General features: G+C 36.2%; 2 protein-coding genes and 1 pseudogene across 2 annotated transcripts; 2 read left to right on the top strand and 1 right to left on the bottom strand.

Moving 5' to 3' along the window:
* Positions 1–301: 301 nt before the first annotated feature.
* On the top strand, positions 302–1,240 carry LOC123590777 (olfactory receptor 6C75-like). The gene has a single exon (XM_045464254.1). The coding sequence runs from the start codon at positions 302–304 to the stop codon at positions 1,238–1,240; it is 939 nt and encodes a 312-aa protein (XP_045320210.1).
* Positions 1,241–4,559: 3,319 nt separating this feature from the next.
* On the bottom strand, positions 4,560–5,532 carry LOC123591836 (annotated as a pseudogene).
* Positions 5,533–16,294: 10,762 nt separating this feature from the next.
* LOC123591604 (olfactory receptor 9K2-like) lies at positions 16,295–17,152 on the top strand. The gene has a single exon (XM_045466094.1). It carries the CDS (start codon positions 16,295–16,297, stop codon positions 17,150–17,152), a length of 858 nt encoding a protein of 285 aa, XP_045322050.1.
* The last annotated feature ends 1,281 nt before the right edge of the window (positions 17,153–18,433 follow it).

Raw genomic sequence — 18,433 nt, 5'->3', positions numbered from 1 at the left:
TTTTTCTTGTTTTCAGGAATATATTGAAACATTCAGAAGACAGATTTATATTGAGATATGTGAAAATAAAATGAAAGCAATATAGAAACAATGAATCAATATATCACAAAATAAAGAAATGTTAAAAGTATTTTGTTTCGTTTTAGTACAAAGTCATTTTCCTCTAAAAGTGAAAGACAGCAATGATTTTTTTTAACATGTGTGTGTGTATGTGTTTGAGTTTCTTTTATGATGTAATAATTTATATTTTTCATCTATTTTTCAGCTAAAACAAGAAATACCATCATAAAGAAGGAAAATAATGAGAAATTACACAGCAGTAACAGAATTTATTCTTCTCGGATTGACAAATGACCCACAATGGCAGGTTGTACTTTTCGTATTTCTTCTTGCTACCTACATGCTTAGTGTGACTGGGAACCTGATCATTATCATTCTCACACTTTCAGATCCCCACTTAAAGACTCCAATGTATTTCTTCCTTCGAAACTTCTCATTCCTAGAATTATCATTCACATCTGTCTGCATCCCCAGATTCCTTGTCACTATAGTGACGGGAAACAGAACTATTTCCTACAATGATTGTGTGGCTCAGTTGTTTTTCTTCATCCTGTTGGGGGTGACAGAATTTCACCTTCTGGCTGCCATGTCCTATGACCGCTACGTGGCCATCTGCAAGCCTCTCCATTACATGACCATCATGAATCACAGAGTCTGCATACTCCTTGTCTTTAGCTCATGGCTTGCAGGATTCCTGATCATCTTTCCACCAGTAATTCTGCTGCAGAAGTTGGAGTTCTGCGCCTCCAATGTAATTGATCATTTTATCTGCGACTCTTCTCCGATTCTACAGCTTTCCTGTACAAACACTCGCTTTCTAGAACTCATGGCATTTATTTTAGCAGTGGTAACACTTATGGTCACCTTAACACTAGTTATGCTCTCCTATATGTACATCATCCGGACAATTCTGAAAATTCCTTCCAAGAGTCAAAGGAAAAAAGCCTTTTCCACTTGTTCCTCACACATGATAGTGGTCTCCCTCTCTTATGGAAGCTGCATCTTCATGTACATTAAGCCTTCTGCAAGGGAAAGGGTGACTTTAAACAAAGGGGTAGCTGTAATCATTACCTCAGTTGCTCCTCTCCTGAATCCTTTCATATATTCACTAAGGAATCAGCAGGTAAAGCAAGCCTTCAAGAACATGGTCCAGAGAATGGTCTTTTCTTTATATAAATGAATGGGATTATGCAAAAAATATATACATACCCCTGAAAGCAAAACTGAATGAAAAACTCTCTGGATTTACCCCCATAAATTCTTTAAACACCCCATTTCATTCTTTCAGTTAGACATTTTTATATATTGTCAATATCTCTTTTTCTTATTAGCCTGAAAGCTGGGTCCTATGTATTTTATGTTCTAGGGAAAATGGCCAGTCTTCACCTGTGTAGCTAAATTTTAGGTGTCAATAATCTTTATTATCTCTCCTATCAAAGCAAGTAGGTTATAAATTTGTACAAAAATGCAAATGGCTATACTACAGGAGGTGTACTAAAACCACATACAAATATAAAATTTATATTATGTGAAATAAGTAAAAATGCGTCTCAGTCAGCATCCCTAAATTTTCTTCTTCTTGTTACCAAGAAAAGAATATCTTTCACTGAAGTTTTCCCTATTTCTGCCAGTAATATTTAAAAAGGAAAACCATGGTCTATAAAAGCAAAGTTAAAAATTCATTTTTATATCCGATTCTTTCAATTGATACAAAAATGGTCTTTGCTACCAACATGGAGAAAACAGAAAACTTAGCATCTCAAACACTGTGAGCGGTAGACTTCAGAGACTGTCTTGGAAATGATGACATATGACCCATTTACACCTTAGCTGTCCTTTATTTGCAAATCTACATACTGTGTTTATCTGTCCATTGCCTCTTTCGCAGCAGGCTCTCCCTCCCACATCCATGTCCAAAAAAAAGACTCTCATAAGTAACTGTAAAAAATGTGTCCAAGCCTGGTTCCTATACTCAGTGAGCCCCTCAGCTCCAATGTTTCACTAACAAGGGTGTTTGTGTTGGGACCATTGTTATGAGTCTAACTACATACTGGGTAAGTGGATTTGACTTTGGTTTCTTGATTTCCGGCTTGGTCTGATATATAGATTAATGTAAAGGCTTCTACCATACATAGTCTCTAAGTAGAGACTTTTCCTTCCTAATTGCTTATAGATGAGACTCTCTGTGAGCACTCGTCGATTTCTTACCACTGCACTTTCATGGAATGAGTTACATTGTTTTTTCAAACAGACTTAACACAATACTATCATGAAGTGAAAATTAACTGATTTTATTTGATTATAAATTATTTATTGGATAAATTTGTAAAGAGATGAAGCTATACAAGTTTGCCCTTATAAGACTATACCAAGTAAGCAGAAATGCAAAAGTGAAACACAGGAATGTGGAAAAACAACACGCAAATGTTAACTAAACAAATATATATTATATGTGTGGTAAGTATAATAGAAGCTAAGTAGGAAGACAGCAGAGAGAAAGGGGGATATAAGAGGGTAAAGGAAAGTTCATCCTCTTGATTGACAAAAACCTCTCCAAAGAAGTTGATTCTAACATTCACATTGTCAGTAAGACAAGAAAATCCCTACAAATCTTTCCAAAACAAATATTAAATGCTTTAAATTGAAATAATATTTAGAAGTATTATTAAATTATGAACTTTTTGTTGCAAATGTAATTTTGGTGAGAAATGGATCAGGTATACATATACCTGAGGTCATGTTTTTAGAAGCTTTCAAAAAGTATCTATGCCCATATTTTATGCTCACACTGAAATATTTCAAAATGCTTTTCCTTTCTTTAAGTTTTTATTGAAATTCCAGTTAGTTAACATGCAGTGTAATATTAGTTTCAGGTATGCGATATAGTGATTGAACACTTCCATAAGTCACCTGGTGCACATCACAGGTGCCCTCCTTAATCCCCATCACCTATTTTATCCATCCCTCACCCACCTCCCCTCTGGTAATCATCAGTTTTGTTTTCTTATGGTTAAAAGTCTGTATCTTGGTTTGCATCTCTTTCTCTCTCAGATTTTCCCTTTGTTCATTTGGTTTGCTATTAAATTTCATATATGAGTGACATCATTTGATATTGGTCTTTCTTTGACCGACACTTACCATAATACTCCCTAGCTCCATCCACATTGTTGCAAATAGCAAGATTTTATCCTTTTTTATGACAGAACAGTATTCCACTGGATATGTGTGTGTGTGTGTGTGTGTGTGTATGTATATATATATGTATATATATGTATATTTGTGGTTATAGAAAACATAAATAGTCATTTATTTTCACTGGTAAGTTAATATTTTGAGAGTTAATTCTGATAAACAAAGTTAAATGAGGAGAAGGGAAGAGACGGATAAAAAGTCTGGGGAGGAAATGCCTACCTAAGAGTACAAAAAGAATGTCTAGTTTTGCTGCGAATAAGGATTTTGGTTGGATACCCAAGTAAAATTAACTGCCATTTGAAATATCAGAGAATATTGGACAAAGCATGGTCTGCTTTTTCCCCTTATGTAACCAGGTATATTATTCTCCAGAATTCCACGTGAAAAGAATACTAGAAACTATGTATTAGCTAGAAATGTGACTAGATTTTATAGCATGTTCAATCACTTAAATTTTCTTGCTTTTGTTTTTACTAAGGAGATGATAAAAAGACATTTAGATATTATCTTAACTAATTCACTGATTTCATAGTTGAGTGCTCTATTGATTTGCTACATTTTTAATAAGGGGTGAGCACTCTGTGTTGAGAGTAATGTACAATTGGAATGAGGTAAAACTTTATATCATTAACTTTGCTACTAGAGTCCACAAATCTACTGGACTATGTTTTTAGCAAACGAATGAATGAATGAATGAATGAATGAGTGAATGAGTGAATGAGGGGTGGGGGAAGGCTATTGGTGCTGGCAAGAGCAAAAATGAACCATATTTAGTACCATCTCTTTCTCTCCAGTTTCCTAAGGTGTGATTCTCACTGCTACTTTCCTTGCTTTAGTTTTCGTTTTCCAGAATATATAGATCCACAAGAGTGTATATGTCTTTTATGGTTTCAACTGGCATTCCACAAATTATCCAAAGTTTCCTAGACATAGACACAACTAGTTATACACACAAACATATATCCTTTTTTACATAAAATATTTGTATTTAAGTATATTCATTGACACACACGTCTGTGTGTGTGTGTGTGTGTGTGTGTGTGTACATGATCAGAAACACTTTAAAACAAATTAAATCTTTATATAAAAATTTGATAACAGCATCTGTACAGCACAGGTATTTTTCTGGCTGGATACAGTATACTTTAGTGATGGTACATGACAGAATAGGGGAACCTGAGCCCCTCCCCTTCTTCAGGGGGTCTGGGATAGAAACCGTGTAGAGGTCAGAAGATTCTCAGTGTGTTGAGGAATGATTTGGGGCAAGGACTCTCCAGCAGCTGAGACTCTCTCTTTTTCTTATATGGTCAGTGAGAATAGTAGTCCAGGGGCTCTTTCTCCTGGGAGGCCATATGGACTATGAGGTCTACTACCTTGTTGCTATAGCCAAATTCATTGTGGTAACAGGAAATGAACTTGTCAAATTGGTTATTGAAGGCAATGCCAGACCCAGCATCAAAGGTGGAAGAGTGGGTGTCACTGTTTAAGTCACTGTTAAGTCTCAGTGTAGCCCAGGATTTCCTTGAAAGTGCTTCTGATGCTTACTTCATCACTTTTTGATATCATTCTGGCAACTTTCTCCAGGCAGCAGGTTAGATTCATAACTGACATATTGAGGGTGGGGACATGAAAGGCCATGCCAGCAAACTTCCCATTCAGCTCAGGGATGATCTTGCCCACACCATTAGAGGCAGGGATGATGTTTTGGACGGCTCCTCAGTCACCACACAACAGCTTTCCAGAAAAGCCATCCACGGTTTCTGGGTGGCAGTGATGGCATGGACTGTGGGCATGAGTCTCTCCGTGATGCCAGAGGTGTCATGAATGACCTTAACCAGAGGCCAAATAGTGGTGCAGAAGGTATTTCTGGTAATCTGGAGAGAGTTGCTATACTTCTCAGGGTTCACACCCTTCACAAACATGGGGGCATCAGGAGAAGGGGCAGAGGTTATGATGCTCTTGGCTCCATTCAGATTAGCCCAGTTTTCTCAATGGTAGTGAAGTGACTTCAGCACCAGTATGGCCCCATTTGATGTTGGCAGGATCTTGCTCCTGAAGGATGGAGATGGGCTTCCCATTGATGACAAGTGTCTTGTTCTCAGTGCTGACTGTGCCATTGAATCTGTTATGGATGGAATCATACTGAGACAAGTAGACCACGCTGTTAAGGTCATCGAAGGTGTCACTGATGATGACAAAATCCACTCTGCCAGAGTTAAAAACAGTCATGCTGACCAGGCACCCAATGTGGCTAAATCTGTTTACTCAAACCTTCACCATCGTGTCTCTGGGACCTGGGAGGCTCTACACAAGGAGATGCAGCTGTCTGTCAAGTGAGGAAGAACAGAGACAGCACATGTATATACTTTTCAGATTTTTTAGATGAATTACAGATTTTAATACAACAGATGCTTAGCTTCTAAATAAGGACATGATGACTCATCTGTATATACTGTGAGTCATTCATTAGCATGATCATAGTGGTCACAAAAATGCCATCCTTACCCCACACTGAAGTCTAACATTAAAAATTGTCATTCTGAATTTCAAAATTAATCCCTAAAAGTGTTTCCAAGTATCAACTTGGATTTTTGTACCATAGTAACGAGTAGTCATTGAAGAATGTTAGCAGACAAGAAAATAACTCTGATTGCAATGCATAAAATAGATTGAAGGAAGTCAGGGTCTGCCGTGGTTAAAACAAACAAAAAAGGTAAGATCCATATCTAAGATATTAGTACTGGGGATGTAAAAAGACATCTAATGATGCATTTTCAAGAAACTTGACATTGTCTTGAGGTAAGAGTGAAGCAAAAAATGCAAGCCTAAAGGAAGAAAATAGAGAAAGCAATGACATCCAGGAATCGGGCTTAAGAGACACAACTTGCTGTGAGCTTTGCAGTGAAGACAGGAAATGCAAGGAGAGTAGACAGGTGGTGCAGAGAAACAATGAAAGGAGGCCAACTGCTGTCATGCTCCATTTTAGGATGAAACAGTAAGAAGAAATACTACGTGCAAGGATTTCAAAAACATTATGATATCGGGGCGCCTGGGTGGCTCAGTCGGTTGAGCGTCTGACTCCTGCTCAGGTCATGATCTCGCAGTCCGTGGGTTTGAGCCCCGCGTCGGGCTCTGTGCTGACAGCTCAGAGCCTGGAACCTGTTTCAGATTCTGTGTCTCCCTCTCTCTCTGACCCTCCCCCCATTCATGCCCTGTCTCTCTCTGTCTCAAAAATAAATAAATATTTTTAAAAATTTAGAAAAAGATAAAGTTGGCACAAAAACAGACACATAGACCAATGGAATAGAATAGAAACCCCAGAACTAGACCCACAAACGTATGGTCAACTCATCTTTGACAAAGCAGGAAAGAACATCCAATGGAAAAAAGACAGCCTCTTTAACAAATGGTGCTGGGAGAACTGGACAGCAACATGCAGAAGGTTGAAACTAGACCACTTTCTCACACCATTCACAAAAATAAACTCAAAATGTATAAAGGACCTGAATGTGAGACAGGAAACCATCAAAACCTTAGAGGAGAAAGCAGGAAAAGACCTCTCTGACCTCAGCCGTAGCAATCTCTTACTCGACACATCCCCAAAGGCAAGGGAATTAAAAGCAAACGTGAATTACTGGGACCTTATGAAGATAAAAAGCTTCTGCACAGCAAAGGAAACAACCAACAAAACTAAAAGGCAACCAACGGAATGGGAAAAGATATTTGCAAATGACATATCGGACAAAGGGCTAGTATCCAAAATCTATAAAGAGCTCACCAAACTCCACACCCGAAAAACAAATAACCCAGTGAAGAAATGGGCAGAAAGCATGAATAGACACTTCTCTAAAGAAGACATCCGGATGGCCAACAGGCACATGAAAAGATGTTCAGCGTCGCTCCTTATCAGGGAAATACAAATCAAAACCACACTCAGGTATCACCTCATGCCAGTCAGAGTGGCCAAAATGAACAAATCAGGAGACTATAGATGCTGGCGAGGATGTGGAGAAACGGGAACCCTCTTGCACTGTTGGTGGGAATGCAAATTGGTGCAGCCGCTCTGGAAAACAGTGTGGAGGTTCCTCAGAAAATTAAAAATAGACCTACCCTATGACCCAGCAATAGCACTGCTGGGAATTTATCCAAGGGATACAGGAGTACTGATGCATAGGGGCACTTGTACCCCAATGTTCATAGCAGCACTCTCAACAATAACCAAATTATGGAAAGAGCCTAAATGTCCATCAATTGATGAATGGATAAAGAAATTGTGGTTTATATACACAATGGAATACTACGTGGCAATGAGAAAAAATGAAATATGGCCTTTTGTAGCAACGTGGATGGAACTGGAGAGTGTGATGCTAAGTGAAATAAGCCATACAGAGAAAGACAGATACCATATGGTTTCACTCTTATGTGGATCCTGAGAAACGTAACTGGAACCCATGGGGGAGGGGAAGGAAAAAAGAAAAAAAAAAAAAAAAAAAAGAGGTTAGAGTGGGAGAGAGCCAAAGCATAAGAGACTGTTAAAAACTGAGAACAAACTGAGGGTTGATGGGGGGTGGGAGGGAGGAGAGGGTGGGTGATGGGTATTGAGGAGGGCACCTTTTGGGATGAGCACTGGGTGTTTTATGGAAACCAATTTGGACAATAAATTTCATATATTATAAAAAAAAAAATAATAATAATGAAACAGCAATTTCAGAATCATGCTAATTCTACTTCACCTACTGAGACAGGGAGAAATGTATATGTTTTCATTTTTATTTTTTTGTTAGTAATCCACTTACATGGATTCATAATTCCAAATTTATCAGTACAGTAGATGATACAAGGCCTGTTTCCCAGGCATTTTCTATAGCCAGCCTTTTCCATCTCTAGAGGAAAATCATAGTATCAACTTCTAGTGTATCGTGACAGAGATACATTAGTACGTTTTGGAATGTTTTAAATGATTAAAAAATGTTCTCTTCAGTTTTACAAGATGCTCCCTTTGATGTGTATTCTGGCTTTCTGAAGCATTATGGTACATTTATTTGTTATTGTTTCCTTTTTTAATTCAATAAATCACTTTCAAATATTCAAAAAAAAAAAAGAAAAAGATAAAGTTAAAAAAAATTATGATATCAAGTGAGGAATGTTGTGGAATGAATTTAAATACGTAAAATATCTCTTTAATACTAGTTCTTTGCCATATTTGGGGTTGAATTTATTATTCTTCTAAAGACTGAGTCCCATGAAGTCTCTCTGTACATTTGAGACTGTCATTACAGTCACTTTTGAGCCGCCCTAAAAAATAATACTTTAAATTAATATGGAGGACATGCTTGAAAACAGCATTGATCTCAGAACTAATAGGAGAAAATGGGAAGTAGAGAGAAGGAGCTATCAGGGACAGAGGCCTTTACCCAGGACTGTTTCATTCCTTATGTTGCTGCTTCCTGGTTTCTTTAAAATACTGACCAAGGAATTAACGTATTCTGTACTGAAAAAGTCTTGCATACACTCATAAAAATCAGTGTCCATCCTGGAGGCTAAAGTCACCTACAAATTACATGATCTGGGCACATCATAAGCCTTGGAACAATATTATGTAGTCAACTTCGTAACTATATAAGGGACAGTATTACTCATGAAATAGCACTTCAGAAGTTTCATTTTTAGTTTGATAGCAATAACCAAGAAAACCTTAGGCTGAAGCATGAGACACTAATCCAAACTCTCCTTTGGTATCAGTCACAATAAATTCCATACATTGAATGTTAACAAAGCAGAGAGCATTTATACCTGTTTGATCACTGCATATGTATTATCACATTTCATCCTCACAGGCATCTTATCATCATTGCTGTGTTTCAGGTAAGTAAAATCAGGCTTGCCTTTCCTATGTTCGCCACCCCTTAACCACCAACCCAATGGTACTATTATGTCCTGTAATAATACAGTATTGCAAAGGCTTCGAGGGGACAGGAATTAAATTCCAACAGGTGTCTGGTTCAGAAGTGGAGAGCTTGATCTCAAAGTTAGCTTTCTACAGCCAAAAGAAGCACTCATACTCATAGGTGAAAAACAGTAACTTTACAATTTTTAATTCGTTATATCTAAAAATAATTTGAAAATAAACCATGTAACGCACTGCAAAGATTAATTTACCATTTGACATTTTTATCAAAAATATAATAGATCTGAGATTAGATAATCTGGATAAAATGGAAATATTGACATTTTATGATAAAATTCTTACATTATTTGTGTTGTTTTCATTGTTAAATGTGTCCTACATATAGAAGAGCATATGAAGTCAGTGATGTCAATTTAAAATAACTAAAAACTATGGGAATGCAAGCTGGTGCAGCCACTCTGGAAAACAGTATGGAGGTTCCTCGAAAAACTAAAATTAGAACTACCCTATGACCCACCATTGCACTACTAGGCATTTATCCACGGGATACAGGTGTGCTGTCTCAAAGGGACACATGCACCCCAATGTTTATAGCAGCACTATCAACAATAGCCAAAGTATGGAAAGAGCCCAAATGTACACCGATGGATGAATGGGTAAAGAAGATGTGATATATATATCATATATCATATATCATATATATATATATATATATATATATATATATATATATATCATATATCATATATATATATATGTATACACATATAAGATGTATATATATATGCGATATATACATGTGATATATACATGTGATATATATGATATATATATGTGAGATATATATATATATCACATATATATAATGGAGTATTACTCGGCAATCAAAAAGAATGAAATCTTGCCATTTGCAACTACATGGATGGAACTGGAGGGTATTATGCTAAGTGAAATAAGTCAGAGAAAGACCAAAATCATCCGGCTTCACTTATATGAGGACTCAAAGAGACAAAACAGATGAACATAAGGGAAGGGAAACAAAGATAATATAAAAACAGGGAGGGGGACAAAACAGAAGAGACTCATAAATATGGAGAACAAACTGAGGGTTACTGGAGGTGTCGTGGGAGGGGGGATGGGCTAAATGGGTAAGGGGCATTAAGGAATCTACTCCTGAAATCATTGTGGCACTATATGCTAACTAATTTGGATATAAATTTTAAAAAATAAAATATAAATTAAAAAAATAAATTAATTTAAAATAATTAATTAATTAATTAATTAATGAAAATAACTAAAAACGATATACATCCATCCACTTCCGAGGCTAACACAGCAAACACCAGACTAAAACAGAAACTCCCAGTTTTTCTGTCCCCAAAAATATAGATCTCAAAAGACACATCAACTATACTGACTTTTCACACCACCCAAATTACACTATGGTTTTGTTTTGTTTCCTGGGGGTTTTTTGGTCAGGTTTAGGGTTTTAAATTGCAAACAGTAAATTTCAGCTGCGTGCTTTTATGAATTTGACAAGTCAAAATAAATAATATCTTCATGACTCCAAAACATTTCCTTATGTACTTTTGTAGTCAATCCCTACTCCTCACCCACAGCCCTTGAAAAACCCACATTGTCCTATGGTTTTGTTTATTTTGTATTGTCACAGAACAAGAATCATATAATTGGTAGCTTTTGAGTGTCCCTTTTTTCACCTTGAGTAATACTTTTAAGATTCATCCATGTACTTGTATATATCATTGTTTTATTCCTTGTTTGCTGGAGTAGTAGGTCACTGCACAGATATACAGATTCACCAGTTGATGGAAATTATAAAACTTCAGGTTTCATATTTAGGAAGAAGTTGTTTTGAGTTGTCTTTTGTACTTTGTGAAACATGTAGGCTTCAGACTTTTGCTTAGAGAAGCCCATTTTTCTAGGACCAACTGTGGAAAACGTGTTGTCATTGAATTCCCTTGGCACCTATTTCAAAAGTGGATTCAACAGGGGCATCTGGGTGACTCACTTAAGTGTCCAACTCCTGACCTGGGCTCAGGTCATGAGTTTGTGAGTTCGAGCCCCACATCGGGCTCTGCACAGATAACGCAGAGCCTGCTTGGGATTCTCTCTACCTCTCTCTCTGCTCCTCCTCTGCTGACATTCTCTCTTTCCCTCTCTCAAAATAAATAAACAAACGTAAAAAACACACAATCAAAAGTTATTTGAACATAGGTAGACAGGCTTATTTACACATATATATCAATATATATGTTTATTTTTGGACAGGTTATTTTGTCCCTTGATATATTTCTTTTTCATTTAACCAATGCAATATTCAGTTAATTAATATGTTCCATAGCAGGTGTTTAATAATTTTACCGTATAAAAATTCACAAAAAATGACTAGCTGTGTAATTGTATTCATTATTTTTTTAAATACTAAAAGACATTTATATTTGTAGTGTCAATAGACATTTCAGTGAGAGTTTACTATTCTTTATATATTGATACATTTTATTTGTTTATTTTTGTTTAAGGTTTTGGAGTGAAATTTATGAGATAGACACACCTATAATTTGTATTTTAATTTCTAAGTTATAACTATGAGAGACTCATAAATACAGCTAAGAAATATTGCCTTTATGATCGTTCTTGGGTTTGTAACAATGGTTTTGTTTCTTTCTTAAATGTTTAGTAGGAAACACTAGTGGAGCCAATTATAAGAGAATCATTTTTCATGGGAAAATTGTTAATAAAAATTTAATTTTTTTAGTAGATATTTTAAAATGTATATTTCTCCTTCATACATCACCCTGATCTCTTCAATTTTTTTTATTTTAACAAATCCTTAATTTTTGTGAAAATATTGTTTATTATGCAGGTGAACCCTTGACCAGGAGTCAGGAACATAGAACTCCTATGTAGCCGAAAATCTGCATATAACTCATGACTCCCTAAAAATGAAACTGCTAATAGCTTACTGACAACCAGAGACTTACTAATAACCTACACAGTTGATTAACATACATTTTGTGTGTTATATGTATTATATGCTGTTTTCTTACAATTAAGTAAGCTAGAGAAAAGAAAATGTTATTAAGAAAATCATAAGGAAGGGACAGTACATCTACAGCACTGTACTGTATTTGTTGAAAAAAAAAGGGGATGGAAGTGGACCCATGCAGTTCAAGTCCATGTTATTCAACGGCCAACTGTATATATTTTTTAATATCAGGAGTATCTGTCTGTAGTGCTATGCCGTTTTCTTTCCTGATACTTGTGACTTAATGTTGCTGTTTTTCCACTGTTATCTTGGTTAGGGTTTTATACATCTTACTAGTCTTTCTGAGAATCAATGTTAAGCCATGTGATCACCTCACACCTGTCAGAATGGCTAAATGTGGGTGAGGATGCAGTTCTCCATGAAGGGACCTTCATGCGCTGTTGGTGGGAACGCAAACTGGTGCGGCCTCTATGGAAAAGAGTATGGAGTTCCCTCAAAGAGTTAAAAATAGAACTACACTCTGATCTGGCAGTCACACTACTGGGTATTTACTCAAAAATACAAAAACATTAATTCAATGGGATACACACACCCTATGTATATTGCAGCATTATTTACAACAGCCAAACTATGGAGTGGCCCAAGTGTCCATCGATAGATGAATGGATTAACAAGATGTGGTCTAAATATACAATGGAATAGTATGCAGCCATAAAAAAGAATGAGCTCTTGCCAGTTGCAATGACATCAACGGAGCTAGAGAGGATAATGGACATAGCAAGATGACTCAGTCAGAGAAAGACAAATACCATATGATTTCACTTATATGTGAAATTAAGGAAACAAAAATAAATAGCAAAGGAAAAAGGAAAGAGACACAGAGAGAGAGAAACCAAGAAGCAAACTCTTAATTCCAGAGAACAAACTGATGGTTACCAGAGGGGAGGAGGGGAGGTGACTGGAGAGATCCTGGAAATAAAGGAAGGGGATTAGAGAGTATACTTATCATTTTAAGCACTGAATAAGGTACACGATTGAAGAGTCACTATATTGTACGCCTGAGACTAATATGACATGTATGTTAACTATACTGGAATTAAAATTAAAAACTTAATAAGACATACTAAAATAGCCAGTAGAAAAAAAAATGTTAAGCCATGTGAATATCCTATATTATCCACATGTTTCTATTTCATGATTTTTTATCTGTAAAATTTACTCTCATTTTTTTTGTTTGACTTGCTGTGTTCTCTTTCACTATATTAAAATAGAAGATTAATCCAGTTGTTCCTGTTTTTCTTGTTTATAGTCTTGACCTATATTGCTTTGTATATATCCCTCTAAGTACTTCTTTCACTGAATTGCAAAAGTTTAGACATAACATAATGCACCATTTACTTCAAAGTTAGTCAAAATTTAATTTGAGTTCTCTTCGATCTATTGAGTTTTAGGGAGTATCTTTAATGTCCATGCCATTAGACCCTTCTCAACTAATTATCTAATAGTTAACTGATTTCTATATTAAGCTGACCATCATCAAAGAACACACACTGAATGATTTCAGTCGTTGAATCTGTGGAGGGTTTCTTTATGTCCCATCAGACTAGTGAATGACAGTAAGTGTTCTTATGTATTTTGAGCACTAGCATATTTTCATTGCTAATGCCATCGTGGGCAGTTTAAGGAATTGGATTCTGGTACACTTGATCAATTGGATAGCAAAGCTCTACCACATGTGCTTTCCCCTTGGAGGTGTTGGAAAGTTCAAATGTCTCCTAATACTATGGTTCCTGGCACAGGTTTTGTTCTACCAATGAGATCCACACAAACTCAGAATTTGGTAGAAAATTTCAACATTTTCTACCATGGAAATGTCACCTTAGGAAGGTTGTGGGTACATCTGGGCTATTTTCTGCAGCATTGTTGAGTCCCCAACTTCCTAGAGAGGCTATTCCCATGGATGAGGAAGCAGTGACATCTTTTTGCTTCCATGTGTCTGATCTCTGGACCAGAGTTAAGGTTCTGTGTTTTTAAATTGTATATCCGATGGTAGCCTATCTTTGTGAATCTTATTATATTGCTCTAAGGGTCATTATTAGAGTGTCACCCAGAAATTCCTCCAGCCTTTCCAAACTTCACAGGCCTCAATTCACCTTCATTAATAATTTCCAGTTTAAGATACTTAAACTATTTACTCTTCCTATACTTACCAAACTTTTACTAATGCTGCATTATAATAAAGGAACGTGCCGGGCCCATATGTTTTGCTATGTACACACTAAAAAAAATCCAGATAAATCTAGAAATATATTTTAAATAAAAAGGATTTTCTAAAAGTAGAATTATAATTAAATTATGGAAATCTTCAGGGGAAAATGGCATTTGCATAATTATAATATGCTGTTTCATTAAATAGAGTATTATGTCTTTGGTTTTACTGTAGTCTTTTAGCCACACATAATTATTGAGGATTTTTAAATACAGATCATGATCTCTTATACAATTTCATGCTAAGAATTTTAGAATATTTTTTAAATTATCATTTCTTCCACTATATTTTCAAAATATTTAGTACTTACACCTAAGAAAGCTTAGATTAGCAAAACATTATCTGACTTTGTGACTTAGAGGGCATTTGTCATGGCATGAAACACCTCGACATCAGGAAATACAGGTAAATCATAATTTGGAGTTAACTTCTATCTTTTTTTAAAGCATAGCAAATGTAATTTATAATGATTTAATATATTCATTCGTTTTAAACTTATATATCACAAACATTTAAATCTGTTTCCTTATGCTTACCAATATCTATGCTATGATAATTACCAGAACGTCTTTCCTTGTCAATGAAGAAAATAAAGTCCAGAGAAGTTTCCCAAAGGATACACACAACCAGAGAAGAAAAGCTCTCCGTATATGGACTATTATTAGATAATTTGCTTATGTCTGAGGTTACTGCAGTCCTCATGGACAACAGCCCTTGAGCCTGCACTTCTGTCTCCATAATTGACTTTATGATTGCTCCTCTCCCAATGGAATCCATCGCAGAGGATGAGCAAAACCTCAATGTGGAAAAATCCTGCAGAAAGGTATCAGAAGTAAAGTAAGTACTGTTGATATTCTACCAAGTGATCATGGACTCTGGAGACCGAAGGTTGTTATGGTCCTCAAATATCCATGGTCATCCCATTGTCCTCATTTTAAGATATATAAGGCATAATAGAATATAAGAAAGGAACTCTCCTTTAATATACATTCCTTAATTGGCTTGCCCTGACTAAAGAGTGACAGCCCTTGAATTGACACAGCTTTGATAGAAGTTATTCACTGTCATGTGAGGACTAGAATGTTTATCAGCTTCTTCTCTGCTTCAAAGAAATTGGCTAAGTAAATTTGTGTGATTCACACACCTACTAATGGAAGTAAAATATATATAACAAGGCAATAAAAATGCATCCATTTGGGAGGAATATCCTTGACCTGAGAAAATGAACATAGATTTGGAAAGAGCATTAGAAAATGATATCTAGGTTTAGTGATTATTTTGATGTTATTAATTTTAACATACCAATAACTTATGATTTTTATTCCATTTTCAGAGATGGCACAGTAATAATGGAAACCAAAGATTGTACATAAAAGAAGGTAAAAATATTTCTAAATATATTTTGTACTCTCTTTTAATGATTCAGACACGGACAGTGAATCATGATGGCTATAGCACTATCATACAGATTATATGTATTCCCTGCATTCTAGGTTACATTTTTACTTTAGGTAAAGTTAATTATTTAACAATGAATATATTAGGAATAGAAAATCAAAAAGTGATGATTTTAGACCACATATTATGTTACTTTCTTGGTGAATACTCAGCAAAATTATGACCTAAAATACAATAACCCCTTAACTTCTTTCACTGCTTAACAGAAAAACAGTCTCATGGATCTTGTATTATCTAATCCAATTCCTGATTCTTCATGACATTAACATGGTTTCATATACAATATTTAATTAAGATACAACTAATTTTTTCCACACTTAAGAAAGTATTTGTGTCACTAGAAACAAAGCACAGGTTTCATTTGTTCATTTTTCCTTGTCCCTTTCAGCAGGTTTCTGCCATGGGTGACAGGGGAACAGACAATCACTCGGAAGTGACTGACTTCATCCTTGTAGGCTTCAGGGTCCGCTCTGAGCTCCGCATTCTCCTCTTCCTGATCTTTCTGCTTGTGTATGCCATGATCCTCCTAGGGAATGTTGGGATGATGACCATTATTATGACTGATCCCCGGCTGAACACACCGATGTATCTCTTCCTAGGCAACCTGTCCTTCATTGATCTCTTCTATTCATCTGTTATTGCACCCAAGGCCATGATCAACTTCTGGTCTGAGAGCAAGTCCATCTCCTTTGCAGGCTGTGTGACCCAGCTCTTTCTCTTTGCCCTCTTCATCGTGGCGGAGGGATTTCTCCTGGCAGCTATGGCCTATGACCGCTTCATTGCCATCTGCAACCCACTCCTCTACTCTGCCCAGATGTCAACACGTCTTTGCATTCAGTTGGTGGCTGGTTCTTATATCTGTGGATGCATCAGCTCGGTTCTTCAGACAAGCATGGTATTTACTCTGTCCTTTTGTGGCTCTCGGTCCATTGACCACTTTTACTGTGACACTCGCCCACTTGAGAGGATATCTTGTTCTGACTTCTTCATCTATAGGATGATTTCCTTTTTCTTATCGAGCATCATCATCTTGCCTACCATCATAGTTATTATTATTTCTTACTTGTATATTGTGTCCACAGTTCTCAAGATACGCTCCTCTGAGGGACGTAAGAAAGCGTTCTCCACTTGCAGCTCACACCTGGGAGTCGTGAGTGTGCTGTACGGTGCTGTGTTTTTTATGTATCTCACTCCTGACAGATTTCCTGAGCTGAGTAAAGTGGCCTCGTTGTGTTACACCCTAGTCACTCCATGCTGAATCCTTTGATTTACTCTCTGAGAAACAAAGATGTCAAAGAAGGTCTGAGAAAGATTCTGGGGAAAAAAATACTTTTACTTAATTCTATCTTAACAGTGACATAACTGAAAGGAAGGGGCATTATGGCAATCTGGGAGGCATCGATGCAAAGAATGCACCCAATGATTTTGAAATTCTCAATTTTAGAAAGTTTATTTATTTGAATCCCTTGTACCTATAGCTGAAGAATACATTTGGTCTATATTTTGCCTAGCTGTTGATTTTGGGGTGGAAGAGCTTTCTCCATACTTCACCTTCATTTGAGTAAAGACAATGATTGCCATGTAATTTGATTTTAAGGAAAATATATTCCAAATTTGCTGCTGGCTCTCTAAGGATGATGTTAGGGTTTATATTCTATCTTGAGTCAGTAACAAATATTATATAATGTGTATAATTGGTAGATAACAAAATATGATATAAGGTCACCCTAAGGGTGACATGTGAGTCACTCAATTGTGTAAGAACTGAGTGAGTGAAACACTTAGTTAATGGTTTCTCTGACTTAGATCAATTATTCTTGCAAACCCTCCCTTTCACAAGATAACTGTAATGAAACTGAACCAAAAATAAAGACAATTCATTTTTTGTTATATATGGTCTAGTGAGAGTTAATTCATCACATTGATAATTATTGAATTTTGATGCCTTCTTGTCCTATGAAATTCCCTATGTATAAATAATTTCAGTCCTACTTCACCATGAAATCCGGGGGAAATAGCTATAGAGAACTAAACTGCCATATGTTAGTCCAGTGAAAAAGACATTTATGGAAAATACAAAGAAAGTGTAGTCTCTAAAGGTGAGTGGTTCTGTGGTCACAGAATACTTCCCAAGCACATTTTAAAACAAATAGCACTAAGCCAAATGAAATAAATAGCTTTCTGTGCAAATGAAGAAAATAACTCTATGGTGAACTTCATGTGGTTTATAAGTGATTTGTAACACACAAGACAAAGAGTGAAGCATGAAACTTAAAGGGAAATTCATGGAAATCATACAGATTTACTGACATATATGTCAGGCCAAGGAAGCTGACCTTTATTCTGTAGACGGGGGTAAGCACTGGGAATTTTTAGAAAGACAGTATTGTATTGAAATTGTCATTATACGAAAATCATACTGGTAGCTTTGAGGAAGATAAGTACTCTTTGGGAGAAAGACGGTAATCCCAGAAAGTGTGTGGTCGTCCAAGAGGTTATGGTGGCTTTAATGGAGGGAGTCTTATTAGGGACAGTGAAG

Source organism: Leopardus geoffroyi, chromosome B4, assembly GCF_018350155.1.
Source record: "Leopardus geoffroyi isolate Oge1 chromosome B4, O.geoffroyi_Oge1_pat1.0, whole genome shotgun sequence".
In the NCBI taxonomy this organism is placed as follows: Eukaryota; Metazoa; Chordata; class Mammalia; order Carnivora; family Felidae; genus Leopardus; species Leopardus geoffroyi.
This window is presented reverse-complemented; position numbering and strand designations above follow the sequence as displayed.

Bases quoted from the DNA above. Each gene is read 5' to 3' on its own strand.
- LOC123590777 (XM_045464254.1), top strand. From the start codon at position 302: ATGAGAAATTACACAGCAGTAACAGAATTTATTCTTCTCGGATTGACA.
- LOC123591604 (XM_045466094.1), top strand. From the start codon at position 16,295: ATGGGTGACAGGGGAACAGACAATCACTCGGAAGTGACTGACTTCATC.